The sequence below is a fragment of the Alnus glutinosa genome, chromosome 8 (genome assembly GCF_958979055.1).
Source record: "Alnus glutinosa chromosome 8, dhAlnGlut1.1, whole genome shotgun sequence".
Classification (NCBI taxonomy): Eukaryota; Viridiplantae; Streptophyta; class Magnoliopsida; order Fagales; family Betulaceae; genus Alnus; species Alnus glutinosa.
The window spans coordinates 4,849,111-4,871,906 of NC_084893.1; the positions used below are offsets into that span (position 1 = coordinate 4,849,111).

The window sequence follows — 22,796 nt, forward strand, 5'->3', positions numbered from 1 at the left end:
CCATAAGGCTTTGAGATCCCTGTAAGGCTGTTGATGCACCTGTGGGTTGCAGAGGGATTCATACAACACACTGGCCATAGGGTCCCAGAGAATGTTGCTGAAGAGTACTTGGACGAGCTCATAAATCGAGACTTGATCCAAGTAGCTAGCAGGAGGACAGATGGAGGGGTAAAGACATGCCGTATTCATTATCATTTGCGAGATCTCTGCACATCAGAGAGTGCAGACGAGAAGTTTCTTGAGGTTAGTACAGATGTTAACCTTTTATCCGCGAACCAATCTCGCAGACTTTCCATTCAGGGTAGCATTGATCTATATATTCATTCAAATCCCTCTCACCCTTCCCGTTCTTTGTTGTTTCTTGGCCAACATACATATGACTTTGATCCAAACCACTGGAAATGGGTCCTGGACAACTTCAAGTTGGTTCGAATGCTTAGTTTCGGGTGTGTAGATCTCTACTCGATTCCCACAAGTATAGAAGATTTGTTCCATTTGAGGTACTTGGGTATAGAATCTGATGCACTGAAAGCTATTCCAGCTTCCATTGGCAACCTTATAAATCTAGAAACACTTGATTTTAGAGGGACTTTTCTGAATTGTTTGCCCAAAGGAATATGGAAGCTTGGACGTTTAAGAAATTTGTATATGTCTGGGCCGGTGAGTTTACCTAACCATTTAGACCCAAACGATACAGCTTTGAAGCATCTTCAAGTATTCTCCACTGTATCACTAAACCTACAAACTGTTTCTCCCATTGCCTCTGGTAGGATCCCTAATCTAACAAAATTAGGAATATGGTTTGCTTCCGACGAGAACATCAGCGAAGTAATTGATGTTTTGAAATGCCTCAACGATTTGAGTCATCTTCAAACATTAAAAATTATAAATTGCTTAGAACGTCCTAGTCTGCCGGTTTCATTTCCACCGGCAATCACCAAGATAACCCTACGACATGTGCGCTTAAAAGTCCGTCGAGACATGAAAGTGCTGGGAAAACTTCTCAATCTTAAGATACTGAAACTACGAAGTTGTTTGCTTTCCAGTAAGTTCTACGTCTTTGGAGGTTCATTTCCTCGACTCCAAGTCCTTAAATTAGAAAATTTGAGAATGAAAAAATGGAAACAGAGAAGAGGCGCAATGCCATGCCTCAAGCATTTGGTTATTAAACAATGCATGGAGTTGGTCATGCTCCCTTCACAACTACAGAGTTTGACTGTTTTGCAAAATGTAGAAGTATTGTGGAGCACCTCAGAGTCTGCATTGATGCTTCAGAAATTACAGATGAATGTTGGATTCAAGCTATTGATCTATCCTCCTAACAACGATTCAAACGTCAGATTTGCTAAAGAGATGGTACGTTGTTTTCGTGTACACTAATATAGCCACACTTTTTTTTTTTTTTTTTTTTTTTGAGTAGAATATAACCACACTTGTTAACAACGCTTTTCCTAATTAATAAGATTTTACGTGTCTCTTTCCATATAAGATGGACATAATTTTTTTAATTGTACAAAGTTAGAAGAAATTTTATTAAAAGTAAATTTGCTTTTTTTAATTGTACAAAGTTCGACGAAAACTGCTATTTCATAATTATTGTTTTTACTGTTTTTGTTTTCGTAGGAGACAACGACAGGGTCCACGGACGAGGTCCGCCACATTATGATCCGGAACATGGTCCCGCAAGATGCCAAGCACCTCTGCGAGTTGATCCGCCAGACCAGGCTCTCGTTCTTCGAAATCGTTGAGAACAGTATGATCAGTTGGTCGACGCAGATCAGTGCGATCAGCAGTATGATCAGTAGGTCCACGCAGTCCAGTGCGAGAATAGGCGACGACGTTTCGGTCGATTTGATCAATGCAAAAGCGGTTGGTGAATTGAAAGAAATTGCGGACCGGATGCTTCGCTCTGGCTACGAAAAGGAGTTCGTTCAGGCCTATAGTAGTGTCCCCCGTGACGCTCTAGATGAGCGTCTTGCAATGCTAGGGATTGACAAACTTAGTATTGAAGAGGGTCAGATGAATATTGGGCGGGATTCCTTGGAAGGGAAGATGAGGATATGGATTGAGGCCGTTAAGAATGTTAGTGTTTTTGTCAGCCGTGAGAAAAGCCTCTGCGATCATATTTTCCATGATGCCGACGGCATCAAGGAGATTTGCTTCAACGAGACCGTGAAAGGCTTCGTGATGCAGCTGTTGAACTTAGGCGAGGCAGTTGCGATAGGGATCGGAAGGTTGCCTGAGAACCTGTTCAGGATATTAGACATGCAAAATGTGATGGCAGACGCATTGCCTGACTTGGAAGCAATGGTTACTGATGAATTCGTGATCAATAAGGCGAAAGGAGTGCTTGGCGGACTGGTCGAGGCGGCCAGAGGGACATTTGTGGATGTGGAGTTTAAGAATGCGGTGCAGAGTGACACATCGAAGATCCCGATGCAAAGCGGTGACATTCACCCACTGACGCGGTATGTGATGAATAATTTTCTGTATGTAGTACAGAAAGGGAAAGATAAGGATCTTGGGGAGGTTTTAGGTGATAACTTCGAGAGCTTCATCTTTGAGAACAGTATGATCAGTAGCTCCACGCAGATCAGTGCGAGAAGTATGATCAGTAGCTCCACGCAGTCCAGTGCGAGAATAGGCGACGACGTTTCGGTCGATTTGATCAATGCAAAAGCGGTTGGTGAATTGAAAGAACTTGCGGACCGGATGCTTCGCTCTGGCTACGAAAAGGAGTTCGTTCAGGCCTATAGTAGCGTCCAACGTGGCGCTCTAGGTCAGCGTCTTGCAAAGCTAGGGATTAACAAACTTAGTATTGAAGAGGGTCAGAAGAATATTGAGTGGGATTCCTTGGAAGGGAAGATGAGGAAATGGACTCAGGCCGTTAAGATTGTTAGGGATATTGTCAGCCGTGAGAAAAGACTCTGCGATCATATTTTCCATTATGCCGACGGCATCAAGGAGATTTGCTTCAACGAGATTGTGAAAGGCTGCGTGATGCAGCTGTTGAGCTTCGGCGAGGCGGTTGCGTTCGGGAGAAGGTCGCCTCAGAAGCTGTTAAGATTATTAGACATGTATGATGTGATGGCAGACGCATTGCATGACTTGGAAGCAATGGTTACTGATGAATTCGTGATCAATGAGGCGGTAGGAGTGCTTTGGGACCTGGGCGAGGAGATCAACCGGACATTTGTGGAGTTTAAGAGGGATGTAAGATTACTTGGATGGTGTAAAAATTGAGAAATTCTATTATAAATTTTTGAGTAAACGTGAAATTTGAAATTACTCTTAACTTTTTAATTTTGAAAATTAGATGCCTTAGATTTCAATTATTCTAAATAGATCCCTCCATTAATTTACCATCCAAATTTATTGTAGACCGTTAGTGCTACGTTGACATTTTTGTTTAAAATAATATCTTTGTTATTTTATTAGAAATTTAAATCAAAAAATAATAAATAAATAAATAAATAAAGCTCACAGCTTTATCTTCTTCTTCAACCTCTTGAAGACTCCCTCTGTTGGTATAATTTCCAGTCTGGTGACGTGTTAGCTCCAGATTCGCTTCTTCGCTGGTCCGGGTCTTTGGGTATTCTACAAAATAACAAAGGTTCGCTGGCAGAACCTCCTCCGATGCCTAAATCAATGGGGAGTCCATGAGAGTAAGAAGAGAGAAATTACATTTTTCAAATACCTCTTAACACACTATTTATAGGCCGTTTCAATTGATTGGCGTATATGGAGGTCCTTGATTTTCTGAGATTATTGACCACCCTGGTATAAGACGGAGAGTGATCTGGTACAGTGTGAATAGTGACTAGGCATGGTGTTTAGACACCCGGTAGGGTGTGCAGAGATTAGGCGCGGCACACAATACTGACACCTAATTAGATTTCTGACTTAATTTGACCAAGTTAATAAGTGTCGGAGATCCTAATAAATGCTGAGCATTTTGGTCACTAAGCCCCCCATACTTCTCATGGCAGGTGTACTCTATGCTGCGTGTCTTAGTGTATTCCTGGCACTACCCTTTGATAGTACCGAGCCCTCCATTACCTCAATGGTCGGTAGTATGCTAACCCCTTGGTTACTAGATTATTTTCTGAGTGTGGTTGTGTATATCCGACTTGCGTACAACCAGCTGGTTCATCTCCAACCCGACGAATCCAGCCGGGTTTATCTTGACCATGGGCCCACTTGGGCCTAGGGAATGATAATTCCCCAACAGCTACCTAATAAGTCTTGAATTATTCGATTCAAGACCCCTTAAATTGCATTTGTTAGACCTAGTTCGTATTGTATATATAACGTTTTGTTGTAGTTTTGTTTTATGTCTTATTTTCAGGTTTTAGTTGAAATCTAATTCAAAATACTTGAATTAGACCTGAAAATACATCAAGAGTACTTTAATCATTTCCAGAGTTCGGGATTGTTCCTGCAAGTTGAAGAATTGGCTAAGGCAGTTCGATCGATCGAAATAAAATTGGATTGATTGAAAGTTAGATCAATCAAAATAAAAGTCGATCGATCGAATTCTCCGTCTTCCAGAAAATAAGATATTTCCAGATCTTTGCATTCTTTATGCAATTCAAATCATAAGTTGGATTTTGTGGACAGAAATGGACGCCGATCAGCTCTGTTTGTGCGGCTAGAATTAACTCTTGATGATCTTTTGTAAATCCAATTCTCTATATATATGAGATTAGGGATTTAGGTTAAAACATGCATCTTTTGGGGTTTGTTCGGATTTTCTCAGATGTATCACTTAATTTCTCATGTTTTAGTTTACTTTGATGCACGTTTTCTGGGCTTAATTCCAGAGAGCAATTTCTTCTTCTCTTTCCTCTTTGTTCTTCATGTTCTAGCTTAGGTTTTTCTTCCTTTTTGTAATCCGAATTTCATAATTTCAATATAGTTGTTTTTGATTCATTTCTTTCTTGTTTCTTTACTGCTTTCCTTTAAATTCATGCTTAGATTAGATTCAATTCATGTCTAGCTAAATTAGTTCTTAGGATTTGATCAAAATCCAATCCAAAAACCTATGTAATGTTCTTGAGGTTCTTAGGATTTTCTTTAAATGTTTGATGATTGTTAAGGATTAGAGGATATCAAAACCCATGCTAAAAGGTTTTGGTATCAAGATTCCAATCTATTTATACATGGAAAAGAGTTAAACTTGTCTATGAGCTTTCTTAGATTTCTTGAGTAAAACCAACATTCTTAGAAATAAGAATGATGTCTTTTGCAATGGTTCTATATGACTTGATGTATGACTACCTATTAGAGTCACTTTATAGGGTATGCTAGGGAACACCGATCATTTCATACATTTGGTAGTATAGAATGTCTTTCCATTGTAGTTTAATCTTTACATGGAATAGACCGGTGTGAAACTAGATACCTTATCATTGTGACATAGTTAGGGTTTTCGTATATCTTGTATACTTTTTAGGATGTGTTGTAGAGTAGTAAGCTAGGGAGCATTAATCACTCCACACATTTCATAGTGTAAATGTTTTTCAATTATAGACTAATCTTTACGTGGAGTAGATTAATGTGAAACTAGGTGCTTTATAACTACGTCTTAACGAAAGTGTTTTCACGTCGAGGTCGTCGTAATGGTTGACGCCCATTACGCGCTCATATCAAGCATGTTAGGAAGGTCCATATAGACTTTAAGCATTTCATTGGTGGAGGATTGGATAAGATCAACACCCTAAGTTTTCTCTTAGTTTGTTTTCAATTTCCGCTTTCCTTTGCCTTACTTGTTGTATCTTCAATTCTACAACTCTTGCTTTTATTTTTATCTTTAAGTTAAGTTAAATACGCTCTTTAAATATCCTGTTACGCAAAACAACCAATAATCTCTGTGGTTCGATAACCCTTACTATAGTACAATCGATACGTACTATTGCGAGTGGTAAACTTATAAATTTAAAATCCACATAGCCGCTTGGCGCGCTACCACTACCCCTCAATTCTCTTATCTTAGATTTAAGATGAAGAGAATTAAGCACCAAAATTTTTTGGAACCTGAATTCCAGAAATCAAGTTCTCTAATCGTTCGTTTCCCAAGATAATTATGGAAGGTGACGCTTCGAATCTCGAGTTGTCGGACCCAAAGCATTGCCTTAATGGCAGACGTCAATTCGATCCTTGAGTGCGCATGAAATCCGATGTATGGATGAACGCCTCTTCGGCGTATGTGGTTCAATAGGCGTATTTAACGTCTAAAGAATCGCCTGGAGCATTGATTGGTCCTCCCCTATAAATACCTCTGTTCGTGGGAGATTTTTCATCCAACTCTCCAAAATCTTTCTTCTTTCTTCCTTTCGTTATAAAATATGCTCCCTTCAATGGCCTTGTAACTTCTTACGTCGCCGTCGGTTAGCCTTAGCTGACTATCGAGTGCAGCGAAATCTCCACCATGAACTCTGCGTTCATCCGTTATTGCTCCCTTACGCAAGAGAAATTGGGATGTGTAATCTTCGGCATTGTACTCACTGAAATGCGTAATCTCTGGCTTTGCGTCCTCTTGATTTTGATACGATCAAAAGAGGACGTAGAATCCTTCTGGCATCAGAAAACATGCGTACTTCTTCATGTTTTTCATCTCTTTTGATTTCCAACTGATGCGAAAGTTGCCCCTTTCGAGGATAGATGATTTTAGGATCTCGAACTTCTATAACTCTTGAATTTCCTGTAATAGAGTGGCTGTTTCCGAGCCTTAGGTTTCCAAGCTTTTGTAACTCTTGAACTTCCAATAACAAAAATTGTTATTTAATAGAATATTTGCTTCCTCTGTCGTGTGTTGTGATGTGTTATTGAACAAAGGTCTCGGTAAGTTAGGCAAATCAATCTAAACTGTTTGTGAGTTAACACTTTGCTGTGCCACCTATAACTTATCAAATCATAATTGAGAATCCAACTCCAAGAGATTCAAATTTTGGATTCCAAGTCTAAAGTTGTAAGCATTGATTGTAGGCCAGATTCCAAGGACAAAATTCTAAGGACTTCGGAACTCGATGAGTCTGAACCCAGCTTAGTGGGGGCATAACCAGAGATCTGATTTTAGGAATTAGGTTTCGAGTCCCGAATCGTAACCAGGGATCAAATCCCAAGAAATCTAAGATTTAGATTTCAAACTTGTCAAATCCTACTTTTCTGGAACGATGAAGGATGCCTTGGATCCTGTATTCTAGGATTCGAGGCTTCATCCTGGTGACATACGCTAAGACAAGATCAATCTTTATCGCATCATCATAGCCACCAACTTCATCCTATTAGCTATCTTTCTAACCTATCATTTATGTGTTAGGAGTGTTCGAGTGGATTGTTAGGCGGGCAGCTAAATCTGGCTTTCGGGCTACCCCCCTTATCGAGGGAGGATGGCTACTTCCGAATGAGAAGATTCCCAAAACAAAGCTTTTGGATTTTCATAGAGTTCGGCATCCATGAACCTATTTATGAGAAATGTTGGTAATGCCAGGTTATCCTTTATTAAGTCAGGAATTAAGGATTTGTCTAACTTACTTCTGAAGGGGTATACGTTCGAGTAGATCGTAACTTTGTGACTTCTCCTTCTTACCCCCCTAATTAACTAAGGCTAAAAAATAGATGACTTCTAATTCACTACAAAAATCGAAGTGATTTGTGACTAATTTTTAGTGGCCTTTCAAGGCGTTTGAAAGGCCACTAAACATTAGTGGCATGTGATTAGTGGCCTTTCTAGAAGGCCACTAATCAAGGAGTCAGTATTCCTTACTTTGTGGCGTGTCATTGACTGACACGCCACTAATTAAAGTATTTTTTTTAAAAAAAAAAAGATAAAAATTCTACAATCCAAAAACCTGTAATTCTGTATTGATCCGAAATTCTACAATCTGAAATTCTGTATTGATCAACAATCAGAATTTGACATATCTATCAATCCATGATCCACACAATTTATTCAACAATCACAACCACAAAAAAATCATTCCAAAAGTTTCATTAAACATATATATATGACATAGATTCATAACAATCAAATTAAAACTTACAACAAACAAAATATACAATCAATCTTTGTCCTAGATTGATACCAAAAAGTTATTCCAAAAGTTTCAATAAACATATGTCATAAATTCATAACAATCAAAATAAAAGTTTCAACAAACAAAATATACAATCAATCTTTGTCATAGATTGATAACAAAACCATAACAAAAAAGGCAAGTACATATTTGTCAATTAAACTAAACCTAAATGTTACCCAATATCAATCATCAGCAAGATTTTCATGATCGGGTAACTGCACAGCATTTTCCGTATGATCTGCGAATGATAAAACAAATATAGTTAGAAAACAATATGATCAAATCATATCAAGTCCTAAGCATTCAACAAAGTGTGAATTTAAACAGACGTAATCATACCACGGGAAAAAAATCCATTAATTATTACCTGATCTGCTATCAACAGATGATATATTCATATAATGTGCGGAATTTTTGTCTGGCACTACGTTATCATTAGACACTCCGGGCACGGATACTGACTGGCGCCACAATGACTCCATTTGGCTAAAACGAGACATAATCTGAGATTGTGCTACCAACACCTCATCCATTTGTAACTTGTGTTGTGCCCGCTCACCCTCAAGTACTCTCTCGATCTTAGAAGCTTGTCGTGCCCGCTCAGCCTCGAGTGCTCTCTCCATCTCAGAAGTGTGTCGTGGCTGCTCAACCTCGAGTGCTCTCTCCATCTCAGAAGCAAACATTTCTTGCGAAAAGACGGCGTGCCCTTGATTTTGTGAATGTGGCTGTGATGGTGTATGGTATGAGCGCATGGACCCCCGCACAGGCCAAATATTTGGCCCAACCTGCCGAACTCTGCCGGCGTACTCCGGCTTATTGCCGAGCGCCTGGGCGTACGCATCGTCATGTCTCCAGCGTACTGTTCCTTGTGTTATGCTTGACAATTTGGCAGAGTCGGTTGGCATTAGCATCACCATCCTCTCCTGCATGTATTAAATGTTGGTGTGTCAAACTAATGTGCATCGTAAATAAGTAATCACACATATAAGTAAAACAATATATAAAAGGTGAATATCATACACATCTCTCTTTTACTATATCATTTGGATAGCTTCCATCCTTCCTCATGTGAGTTTTTATGTACGATTGTGCTCGTGTAGGAGGAGTGCCATCCTTGACAGTCTGCCAAAAGAATAAAACATTATAACACATGTTTATATATATAAAATGTTTACATTTATATGAACGGGATAAATTGGTGCACATACTTCTTCGTGTGACAACCTCGCATAACTTTTGGTCCCCGTGCAATGAGGAGTATTTTGCAATGCTTGTAATTGCTTCATATGGTCAGCATACTCCTACACAATTAACATTCTTATTATGTAAACACTAACACAACTAAATGAAATTAATGAAACTACACAAAATAGGAATATAATTCATGACTAACCTGATACTCTTCGTCACACAATTTATTCAACAACGCATCCAAGTCCTCGAGGTGGTAGTTGGAGAGTCTTCTTGCCCCTACTCTTGCTCGTACCGTCTCAGAAGTATCGCCCCGTTGAATGCCTAGTTTATCTTTTATGCTGTGTCTCCAATTCTTAAGCTTTACACCCATATTCCGAAACACACCCCGTTTTATTTTTTGTAAATCATAACTTGGCGGGATGTAAAAGTCAACCTACACAAGTTGGAAGTTGATAAATAAAAATAAAAACAATTAAAAAAAAAAGAGCTTGAGGTATGTAAAAGTCCACTTACCATCAGGGCTTCCCATATATCCTCCTTTGTACGAGCCGATACTTGCGCCCAGTCGTCCCATAAATGCACATAGTTCCCGCTCCTTATTAGCTTCCCGATTTGCCGTGTAAATTTATTGGCGCTAAATCCTACGGGTTGCCAGCCTGGATTATAATCCAGCACGACCCTCTTCCCCATGGGGATCTCCCATGCCTTATGCGGGTCTGTAATAGTCATGACTTCAAAACAAGTGCTGCCATCCGGATTAGTACCTATAACATTAATAGATATTGATGTTAATTATTTCAAAATGAATATAAAATACAAAACAATAAATACGTATATATCCTTTAAATTTATAAAAATATGTACTTACTTATCGTCCGGATCTGATATGCGCCCAACACTTGTGTAGCAAGCTCATCCTCGGGCTGTGCATCATGTAGGCCCTCCGCGAGCTGTGCATCATGCAAGCCCTCTGTGGGTTGTGCATCATGTAGGCCCTCTGTGGGTTGTGCATCATGCAGGCCCTCCGGAGCTGCTGTCTCACTATAGTTTGAAAGATGTGTCTCGGTATCATGTGAACCCGATATGCTGTAGTCAAATAGCCGCGCCACGTGACCAGGGGAACACGCCTCTAACTGGTTCACCGTCTAGTTAGTTTATATGATGTACAAGTTCAACATTTAATAGTTAAACATGATGATAATTCGTACATATTCACGGTACCAATCGCAAAATTGTTCATGATGTTGGGCTTCTAACTGATCATCCATTGTTCGCCCCATATTATGTGATCGCCTAAGCGTATCCATGTGCATCCTACAATTGGAAATTAGTCGCATTATTATTCACCATAAGGCTGTAACATAATTGAACATACATATTTATGTAACACAACTTATGCCCGGAGCTGAAGGAACTCGTCAGAGTTCTTCGTAATATATCGATGAATCTGTGTCAATGTGATACAGTCAAGGATGACTCGTCAGAGTTCTTCGTAATAAATCTTGTTGCTAATTTCGCCTATGCACTTCAAGTTGTACAAAATGTACAGTAGCACTCAGCTTGCTATGTTTAGTACCCCCATGAAGTGGCTTCTCTGACTTTTTAAGTATGTCGTAGTACTTCTGAGCATTCCCTTCAGCTGATTCTTCATTCCACCCAATTTCTTCACCTCCTTGAACCACGACTTCAGGCTCACAATTGTCTTCTCTAACTTCGTGCATGCCAAATGCATCACGCAACATTGAGTGCATGTCGCTGCCTTATTCTGTGCTTCCACTAGCCGCATCTGCGGCTGAGCGATTCGAGTAAGAACCTGCAACAGGACCCCGAACATGCTTCTTACCATGCCAAAACCATGCAGTGTATGTAGTCATTATTCCCTTACCCCCTGTCAAGTGGGCAAGTACGACATCGGGCTAGTGACACTGGTTATTTCGACACGACTTACAAGGGCAGTGTATATTTCCATTGGGAATTCTACAGTTACTAACTGCGAAGTCAACAAACAATCTACACCCATCTCTATATTCCCTCGTACCCCTAGACTTTGTCATCCAAGTCTTGTCCATCTTCTTCTCTACGTACAATACAAAATAGTAACAAAATAAAGTAAATCCCTTGTTAGAAAAGTATCAAAGTCCACCTACTCACTCAGGAACTAATGTCTTACATGAGAACATTGTTCTATACCTTTATTTCAAATTTGATTGACTATATTCTAATCACTAATTATAAAGTTTTAAAACTTCCTCCTTTTGGTGTAAGAACATGACTTCAAAGATCTAATTAATTCTCAAGTCCCATTATGTTATTGTTTGAAAAAATATTTCCATGTAACATAAACGTGAAAAATAGTTTTGATGTTTTTTTAATGTTCATTTTCTTTTCAAGTCATTAAATATTAAATCGATTTTCATAGTTTTCATTTTATTTTATTAGTTCTTGTACACTAATTGCACCATTATTAAATTGATCATTTTGTTTATATATATATATATATATATATATATATATATATTTAAAAAAAAAAAAAAAAAAAAAAGAATATACTTGATAATAATGCAATTTGCAAGAATCAATAAGATAAAATTGAAAACTCGCGGTTATATAACATATCCAATTGAGAAAATTATTAAATTGGTTCATGTGGTTTAAGTCATTAAATATTAAAGGCATTAATAAATAAAGGCATTGCCCTGACATCATGATCGAGGTGAGATGCAATTGGAAATAACAATAATGGCAAACACTAACCAATTGATCAAAATAATTAATTATGCATAATAAATATACTACTGATTAATTAATCTTATTGCTAATTAAACAGCGAAGAGATTAAACAAGAAGGGGGCCGGGGAAATAAAAATGCCAACGAAGCAGCTGCATGCCATGCCATTTGTGTATCCTTGAGAAGCGCTAGCTCTTTGCCACCATCTAATGTCATGAATTAGTGGAATGGTTTTAAAATTTCATTTTAATAGTTAATACGACATTAATTAGAAGCTACAGAACATCATTACCAATTTAAATTAGGTTTTATATGTTTCTTTGGTAAGATAGATATATTCCATTACATTAAAAGAACATTACACATTATGGGTACCAAAGATTTACAAGTACAACAAAAAGAACAACAACAAATGGCCTTCTACGGACATCCATCCTAACAAGTACATACCAAAGTTTAGATCAAATAAAACTATAGTATATCGATTGTAATTTTTTTTTTTTTTTGAAAAAAAAAAAAAACACTAACGGTTTAGATTTAATTTATCTCTCTCGATTTTTAATGAAAAACCAATTCTTCCACATTATTGAACCCTTGTCCCCTATGCCTGAGTTAATTGCCCATATTTTTAACATTTTTTCTCTAATATAAAAGGCATTAATAAATAAAGGAAAAAAATTCTAAATCTAAGCATTTATGCATGAATTTTTTTTGCTAAAGAAGAAGAAACGGAGCACTTACCTTACGGATGGACGGCGTCGGAGGTCTTGTGCGGCCGGGGATGGACGGCATTGGTGGTGGCCGACGTTTGAGCTGGGTGGAGGAGCTACAGATGAGAGAGAGAGAGAGAGAGAGAGAGAGAGAGAGAGAGAGAGAGAGAGAGAGAGAGAGAGAGAGAGAGATGCATACCGTGTGGTGGTCAGAGCTGGTGCGGCGGCCGGCGATAGAGAGAGAGAGAGCAGAGTGAGAAAGGGACACAGGAGAGAGAGTACAGTGAGAGAGGGAAACAGAGGGAGAACCGGGCGGGGATGCGCGGTTCTATGAAAATTAGTGGCGTGTCTATGAAAATTAGTGGCGTGTCATAAATGACACGCCACTAATTTACCGACGCGTCTTATTGACACGCCACAAAATTGTGGCGTGTCAGTCAGACACTCCAGTATTTTACTGGCGTGCTGAATCCAACACGCCACTAATTCAGTGGCGTTTAATTCATACACGCCACTAATAATTTTAGTGAGGTGTTATGATTTAACACGTCACTAATTAGTGAAGTGTCAAAAAATCATTTACTGTAGACACGCCATTAAATGCAGAGTTTTTTGTAGTGATTTAACTGTTTGTGTATGTGTGTGCAATGTGTAACAAAATATCAAAAAGCGGAATATAAATGAGACAGATATTTTGTTAACGAAGTGGAAACTCAATTAAGAGAAAAACCACTCTGGTGCAGCCAAACCTAGGATTTCCACTATTTAGAAGACAAAGCTAGTTACAAAGCAATTGCACTAACATACCCCTGATGCAGTGGGCGTACCTTGAACTCTGACGCGTAACCCAACGCGAACGCCTCCCAACCAAGTCACCCACTTGAAGGGATCTTCAATAGAATCCTTTACCTTAAGGCTCCTCCCTAAGATAGACTTCAACACGAGCACAACAATAGCACTACGGCAACGGCTTGAGAGCAAACTGATCAGCACAATAAATCTTAAATTACACTCTTTAAGCTCTAAGGAATTCAATACCGAATTCATGAATTTTACATGCCTATGGACCTCTCTTTATAGGTTTAGAAGACCTAAATTGAGTCTGGAACAGAATTCGCTAGGTCCTTAAAGCGTCCGGACAGTCAACTGTACAACTAGCTTTCCAAAAAGTGCTGATATTCTTTCCTGAATAGGGCCACGTTTGGACGGTGTTGCCTTAGCATCTGGACGGTGGGACTTCTGCTACACGCAATTTCCATAATAAGGACTGGTGTTCGGACATTGTTGCCCTGATGTCTAGACGGTTGTAATTCTTCTCCACGTCTTGCCTTATCAAGGATAGCGTCCGGTCGGTGTTGACCTGTTGTCCGGACGGTTGTAGCTGTTTTTTCATATTTGTGTCTGCGAAGGAAATCATTTTACTTGTCGAACACTGACTGGCGTCTAGACGTGTTGCTAAGACATCCGAACGGATGCACCTTTGAACAGTTCGAAGCTTTTGGACACTGATGGGAATCCGGACGGAAATACCACGTTGTCCGGATGGATGTTGCTTGATAAATGAGCGTCTGGACGCTAAACAAGATCGTCCGGACGGATGCTTGGGATCCAACTTCTCTGACTTGGAAACTGCACAGAATCTTCTTAGAACTTCTTGAAGCACATATTTGAATTGAAGACTCTGAAATTAACGGCATCCCTGATTAAGAAGCAACATTACATATAAGTGATTTTATCAAACAGAATGCATCCAATCACAAACTAACAGAGGCAAATCTTTGTAGTTGACTGAGGTGTTTAAGAAAAAGTTGTTTGTTTATCCAAGTAAAAATAGTTTTGTTCAGGTTTGTGAGTTGCCCTCCTTATCTGAAGGAGGATAGTCGATTAAGGTTACCCCTCTATCTGAGAGAGGATAACCATTAAAGAAAAGGCTATCCCTCTTATCCGAAGGAGGATAGTGATTTAAGGTTACCCCTCTATCCGAGAGAGGATAACCATTAAAGATAAAGCTACCCCCTTTATTCGAAAAAGGATAGTGATTTAAGGTTACCCCTCTATCTGGGAGAGAATAACCATTAAAGAAAAAGCTACACCCTTTTATCCGAAGGAGGATATTGATTTAAGGTTACTACTCAATTCGAGAGAGGATAACCATTAAAGATATAGCTACCCCCTTTTCCGAAGGAGGATAGTGATTTAAGGTTACCCATCAATCCGAGAGAGGATAACCATTAAAGAAAAAGCTACCCCTTTATCCAAAAGAGGATAGTGATTTAAGGTTACCCCTCCATCTGAGAAAGGATAACCATTAAAGAAAAAGCTACCCCCCTTATCCGAAGGAAGATAGTGAATTAAGGTTACCCCTCTATCCGAGAGAGGATAACCATTAATGAAAATGCTACCCCCTTATCCGAAGAAGGATAGTGAATTAAGGTTACCCCTCTATCTGAGAGAGGATAACCATTAAAAAAAATGCTACCCCACTTATCCGAAGGAGGATATATAGTGATTTAAGGTTACCCCTCTATCCGAGAGAGGATAACCATTAAAGAAAATGCTACCCCACTTATCCGAAGGAGGATATATAGTGATTTAAGGTTACCCCTCTATCTGAGAGAGGATAACCATTAAAGAAAAAGCTACCCCCCTTATCCGAAGGAGGATGGTGAATTAAGGTTACCCTTTGTAATGCCCCGCTTTTACAAAAAGCGTAAGTAAATTTTTTTTCGATTTTCACATGACATTCCGACATCATTAGAGTTATAAATTGGCAGTGGAATATATATATATATATATATATATATATATATATATATATATATTTTTTTTTTTTTTTTTTCTTAACAATAACACATTAGAGCTGACTGAATTACTTCATAATATAAAAATACTAACTATTTGTTTTGATATAATAAATACATAAAATAATAACATATGTGCTACAAGCGGCACTTAATATTACATAACCATTGTTTTCAACTAATACAAATTAACATATAAAAATATTACATATCAACTTAAAAGTCTTTAACTATACTGTAATAATATTATCATAATATTCCTAGTAGTTTCATCCTCAATCCATCTTGTAAAAACTTGCATGAGATTGCGGTTACCACCACAATCTCATGCTAGGGTCAAATGAGTTAACGGTCCTCAACCACATAAAGAAATACTGAATCATTTAAAAGTACATTATACAATCATATGATGACAGTTATATGTATGCACAATTTTCATATTCATTTATGCCTCGGTACTTAAACCCCTAGTCTTTGCCTCTGGACTTAAACCGCTGGTCTTATTCTTGATTAGTACCAGAGGACTCCAACCTTGGTCTTACCATTATTATTGGTGATTACTGATCAGTGCTTGGGGACTCTAACTACCTTTGGTCTTATTTAAACCGATGGTCTGAATCAACATTGCCTCCGGACTTCAACCTTCGATCTTTTGCCATGGGACTTGTTAGAACAGTTTTTAGTCCGGTGACGTGTAGATCTTTGATTCGCCGTGTTCTTCGTAATCTGGAAGGAAGAACAAACAATGCGTCAGAGGGGGGGTCTCCCGACGTCCCCTCTCCGATGCCTAAGTCAGTGGGCAATTTTGGAGAGTATCGAGAGTCGAGAGTTTAGTATATTTTTAGCACATATTCAAAGTATATTTTGTACCTGGGGTAGCAGCCTATTTATAAGCACATAGTTCTCAACCGCATTGTTCCACCTTCATGTCATGGCTGAGTGGGACCCTTAGTGGGATGAGATAGAGGTTGAGTGGGAGAGTGGGACACTTACTCCTCATGGGATAATGTATTTATCCCATGTGTTCCAAATATAGCATTCAAGGTGTTATAAGATTCTGTTAAGCCTTAGTGACTGAGCGGGTCAAGTTGGGCCAGCAATATCAACTGGGCCCTGGTTCGGGTATAGGCCCATTTGCCTAAGGGATGATAATTTCCCTAACAGATACCCCCCGATTCCCATTGGCTGATTCATCCAACTAGTCGGGCATTGGGAATCTTCTTTTGTACTTGCAGATGGGGCTATTTTTGTCCGTTGATAATGAGGACTCAATGTTGATGGTCAGACGCTTGTGGAGACCATGGTTGTCGGAGTGTCTAGTAAGCGGCATAGCTTTTACCCCCTTGTGCTTGTGACGTTTTGTCTAGGAGAAATTTTCAGACTTGGAAACTTTTTCATCTCGGAGACATTTTCAAACTTGGAAAATTTTTCGTCTCAAAGACTTCCTTAGTCTCGGAAAATTTTTTGTCTAAGAGACATTTTCAGACTTGGAAAATTTTTTGTCTAGGAGACTTTTTTAGTCTAGGAAAATTTTTCATCTTGGAGACTTTTTTCATCTCGGAGACTTTTTAGTCTCGGAGACTTCTTTAGTCTAGGAAAATTTTTCATCTTGGAGACTTTTTTCATCTCGGAATTTTTTTTTTTTCTTGGAGACATTTTCAGACTTGGAAAATTTTCCATCTTAGAGACTTTTTAAGTCTCGGAAATTTTTTTTTTTTGTCTCGGAGACTTCTTTTGTAAGGGTTGTCTCCTTGTTTGGTTTGTTGTGATGACTTTTGCCGAAGCCGGATCCCTGAAATCTATTAGAACAGATGTATATATGTATCAAAAATAATAATTAGTTTGCATACCTGAGTTGATAGGCTGATTTCCAAGCAAATGTGGTTGTTGGCGTTTGATGATGTTTAGAGCCTTGGCTGAGGCTTTGGATGCTCTGACTGGTGTCGAGGCTTTTTTGCGCTCAAATCGTGCCGAGTAATCTCGAGGCAGGATGAGGTTGTAGTGCTTGAATCCCCTCAACGTGATTCAAGTCTCGGCATTCGTCCGGTTTGAATCCCCTCAACGTGATTCAAATCTCAGAATTTGTCCGGTTTGAATCCCTTCAACGTGATTCAAAACTCGGAATTTGACCGACTTGAATCCCCTCAACGTGATTCAAGTCTCGGAGTTTGTCCGCTTTGAATCCCCTCAACGTGATTCAAAACTCCAAACTGGACCGACTTGAACCCCCTCAACGTGATTCAAGTCTCGGAGTTTGTCCGCTTTGAATCCCCTCAACGTGATTCAAAACTCCAAACTGGACCGACTTGAACCCCCTCAACGTGATTCAAGTCTCGGAGTTTGTCCGCTTTGAATCCCCTCAACATGATTCAAAACTCCAAACTGGACCGACTTGAACCCCCTCAACGTGATTCAAGTCTCGGAGTTTGTCCGCTTTGAATCCCCTCAACGTGATTCAAAACTCCAAACTGGACCGACTTGAATCCCCTCAACGTGATTCAAGTCTCGGAGATTGTCCGCTTTGAATCCCCTCACGTGATTCAAAACTCCAAACTGGACCGACTTGAACCCCCTCAACGTGATTCAAGTCTCGGAGTTTGTCCGCTTTGAATCCCCTCAACGTGATTCAAAACTCCAAACTGGACCGACTTGAACCCCCTCAACGTGATTCAAGTCTCGGAGATTGTCCGCTTTGAATCCCCTCAACGTGATTCAAAACTTCAAACTGGACCGACTTGAACCCCCTCAACGTGATTCAAGTCTCGGAGTTTGTCCGCTTTGAATCCCCTCAACGTGATTCAAAACTCCAAACTGGACCGACTTGAACCCCCTCAACGTGATTCAAGTCTCGGAGTTTGTCCGCTTTGAATCCCCTCAACGTGATTCAAAACTCCAAACTGGACCGACTTGAACCCTCTCACGTGATTCAAGTCTCGGAGTTTGTTCGCTTTGAATCCCCTCAACGTGATTCAAAACTCCAAACTGGACCGACTTGAATCCCCTCAACGTGATTCAAGTCTCGGAGATTGTCCGCTTTGAATCCCCTCAACGTGATTCAAAACTCCAAACTGGACCGACTTGAACCCCCTCAACGTGATTCAAGTCTCGGAGTTTGTCCGCTTTGAATCCCCTCAACGTGATTCAAAACTCCAAACTGGACTGACTTGAACCCCCTCAACGTGATTCAAGTCTCGGCATTTTCTGCGACTTGAATCCCTTCAACGTGATCCAAGTCTCAGAGTTTGTTGTGATGGCTTTTTGCGTTTTAGTATGCATCACATGAACTTCTGGAAGCCACCTGTCTTCCAATGAATATTCTCTAGTTGGTTGCCATCAAAATTCTCTCGACGGGCCCTTTTGACGAGCTCTTGACTTTTGTAGCCAAGGAAGACCTGCGTAGGAGAAGCTTGACAAAGCATGAGTATTTTTTTTTTTTTTTATAATTTTTGGATCTCGCTGGATAGAAACCTCTGGTATGAAATATTAGCCTTCATTGTGTCTAAAAGGCACATAAGTATGCATATATGCAGCAGAATCTAGCAATTAACAATTTATTAATGCAAAGTATGCAAAATTGCACTAAGATTCAATCATGTGATTTTTTATAATCTTCTGTTTCAGTTTTCTCTATTTTAGTGAGTTGGTACCCCCCCCCCCAACTTTTATACTTAGCTAATTGTTAGCTAAGTATGAAAGTTTAGGATATTTGTTTTGTACTACCGGAGGAAAAGTTTGTGAGTACCACCCAATTTTTAGACTTGATGTGTAATCATTTTTATATGTTGCGGTGAGAAGTTCATTTTAAACTTCATTGATCAATGCATGAGATATATTTGACTGTCTAAAAATTTATGAGTAGGCTAGCAAAAATGAAAATGCAAAGAGTAAACTTATCTCCATATTCGATGAAGTTGTGCATTAAGCCTCGATCGGATTGCTCCCTTGGCTTGGAATGTTTCCACAGCTCTGAATTTATCTTTGTCTCGGATTTTTATCCTCGGAAAAATTGGAGCCTCGGTCGGATTAAAGCTTCGGTCGAACTTTATCCTCGGTAAAATTGGATCCTCGGCTCAGATTTCACTTTCGGTGAAATTGGACCCTCGGTCGGATTAGATCCTCGGTCGAATTTTATCCTCGGTAAAATTGGATCCTCGGTTCGGATTTCACTTTCGGGAAAATTGGACCCTCGGTCAAATTTTATCCTCGGTAAGATTGGATCCTCGGCTCGGATTCAACTCTCGGTGAAATTGGACCCTCAGTCGGATTTATCCTTGACTCGGATTTTTACCCTTGACTCGGATTTTCACGGCTTCGGATTTTTCACCCTCTGGAAAATTGAACCCTCGGCTCGGATTTCACTCTCTGTGAAATTGGACCCTCCGGTCGGATTTATCCTTGACTCGGATTTTTCCTTTGACTCGGATTTTTACCCATGACTCGGATTTTCACGGCTTTGGATTTTTCACCCTCGGCTCGGATTTTCATGGTTCGGATTTTTCAACCTCAGCTCGGATTTTCATGGCTTCAGATTTTTCAACCTCGGCTCGGAATTTATTCTTGGTTCGGGTTTTTTTTCAGCTCGGAATTTCACCCTCGGTCAGAATTTATCCTCGGCTCGGATTTTCACAGTTTCGGATTTTTCACCCTCGGCTCGGATTTTCATGGTTCGGATTTGTCAACCTCGGCTCGGAATTTATTCTTGGGTCGGGTTTTTTTTCAGCTCGGAATTTCACCCTCGGTCAGAATTTATCCTCGGCTCGGATTTTCACGGCTTCGGATTTTTCACCCTCGGGAAAATTGAACCCTCGGCTCGGAATTTATTCTTGGGTCATGTTATTTTTTCAGCTCGGAATTTCACCCTTGGTCAGAATTTATCCTCGGCTCGGATTTTCACAGCTTCGGATTTTTCACCATCAGGAAAATTGAACCCTCGGCTCGGAATTTCACTTTACACGGACTGCACCCATGAAGCAGTAGATCTTCAAGAAGTCGTAAATTTAATTGCCTGAGAATGAAAGATGGGTTGGTGGCGAACATGTCACTTTCCATTATATATGAAACGTAAATGGTTATTGTCAAGCACAATTATCAATTTTCAAACTCATATGCCGCCTCTTTTTATGTTGTTCGGACAAATATTGACCTTCTCGGCTATTGGGCCCAACCTAGGAAGTAGGCCCACTTTGGTCCACCCGACCAGGCCCAAATATCAAAAAGAGCATAATCTACCCGGGCCCATTGAGACCACTTGGGCCCAATCTGTCGCAACTGGCCTGAGTTGGCGACCCAAATGCTAGTTGGTATCCGCATCTGCATGTATCTCGGCAGTACCCGAAATCTAAGGGACACGATGCACGTCATGGAGTGCATGCACCTCGGCAGTACCCGGAATCTAAGGGACACGATGAACGTCATGGAACCCAATGATGCCACCGAGGGACACGATGAACGTCATGGAACACGCAGATGACTATCTTTAATATCATGACAGAGGTATAAGAGCTTAAGATCATGTCTTATAATCATTATTTCCTTTATCAACAAAAAGTGAGCAAGACAATAACATTTTCAAATCTTGTCTCCAATCATAGGTAAACCTCAAATTATAAATCAGGCAATATCCTTGCATTCCATGGCAAGGTTTAACCTCGAAGTATAGATCAATTAATCATCAACGGTATACTTAATATCTAATAAAGATGCAGAAATTCTAAGATCATCAAGTATAAACATCAAGTCTGTAAATCAGCAAATTTCAAAATCCAATGCTTAAACCTCAAATAACATAATCAGTTCCCTTGATCATATTATCGGATATAGAAACGGTTTCATTGGCTTCCATGAAGTATCTTTCACTTTCCTAAAATTAACTAAGCATCGATATCAGTAATACACCAAAACCTAGTCTCCATATTTGTCATTACCACTCATCATGATTCTAGTCAAAAAAAAATATATATATATTAACAGTATTATCCCATAAACATTATTCTAATCCCAATGAACCAACTAACCTCCAAAATGGGATTTAATCATAACATATTGTTTTCCAACAGTAATTATGCAAATCATATTTCTATATCACCAAAAATTCTTCCAATAACAAAAATCATCTATTTCCAGCTCCGTGATTCAGAATCGCCTTAAAATATAAACCTATCATCAAAATTCGTAATCATTGGCTACTATCATAGAATTGATATTAAACTTTTAAACCTCAAAGTCAGCCAACATAAATCAAGTTAAAAATCTTTCCTTAGAATCCCGACAGTTCATCATAATTGATTATCTAGATATCATTTAAGAAATCCTCATATATTAGAATATCAAAATTCTCAATTCATGGCTAAGATTGATAATCACCACAGTCTTACCTAACAACCCGAGCAACTTAAATCCATTCCTAAGGCTTAGCATCAGTTTAATCCACTAACCATCCAAGCAAACGTTATCTCCTCTTCAAATCTATTATAACTAAAACTAAGAAAAACTAGATTACTAAATAAGGAAATAACAAGCTTCTGACAATAACACCATTTATTCGAAGAGTCTCATTGTATCTTATCTCCACATAAACACAATTATTAGGCTAACAATGAACTTCTCAAACGCAGAAATTCTTAATTAGAACAGTTGAGCACTAATTTTTCTCAATTTAATATCAAGAATAAGTACGCACTTACCTCGCATGATAGTAACCTTACCCGACATTAATACTTGATTTGAGCGTAGACATTCGCCTCGTAGTGCGTGATCCTAATTTTGTTAAACCACTGCATGTTCCCAGCATTCCTCTATGTCGTCATTGCAGCGAAGGACAAACGATCACAGTAGAAAGGCGCTCATCCAACCAGTCAATCACACACATATTAATAGCGAAAAATAGTTGATCAAAAATTGGTAATGAACATGAAACTTATCATAATACTTATTCAAACTACGATCTAACCGATCTAAATCATTATGCCCTAAGTATCAACCTATATCTTAATAAACAATTCTTAGGTATTGATATTTACCCAAATGGTTGATTCTTGATTGATCAAAATTCTCATCTCCAAACTCTTAATTAACAAATCCACTGCTTGCATAACCTCAAAATTCATAGACCGAAATATCAGATTTTATCAAATCCTACAAATTAAAATACCTGAAGAATTAACAATCCATACCTCAAAGCATTGCAGTCCTCTTTGTGAGTTCATAATAATCCTCAATCACAACTAAAAATCTTCTCAAAGAGATTAAAAGAAAATCATCATATCAAAGATCTTCTAAGACT

At 39.1% G+C, this 22,796-nt stretch overlaps 2 protein-coding genes across 3 annotated transcripts in view; both read left to right on the forward strand.

Annotated features, from left to right (window-relative positions):
- Window positions 1-22,796, forward strand: part of LOC133875412 (putative disease resistance RPP13-like protein 3) — a 44,270-nt gene that overhangs the window by 9,121 nt on the left and 12,353 nt on the right. The window lies entirely within an intron of this gene.
- LOC133875411 (uncharacterized) lies at window positions 17-3,288 on the forward strand. The gene is made up of 2 exons (XM_062313539.1): window positions 17-1,356; window positions 1,624-3,288. Exons 1-2 carry the CDS (start codon window positions 34-36, stop codon window positions 3,241-3,243), a joined length of 2,943 nt encoding a protein of 980 aa, XP_062169523.1. The 5' UTR covers window positions 17-33; the 3' UTR covers window positions 3,244-3,288.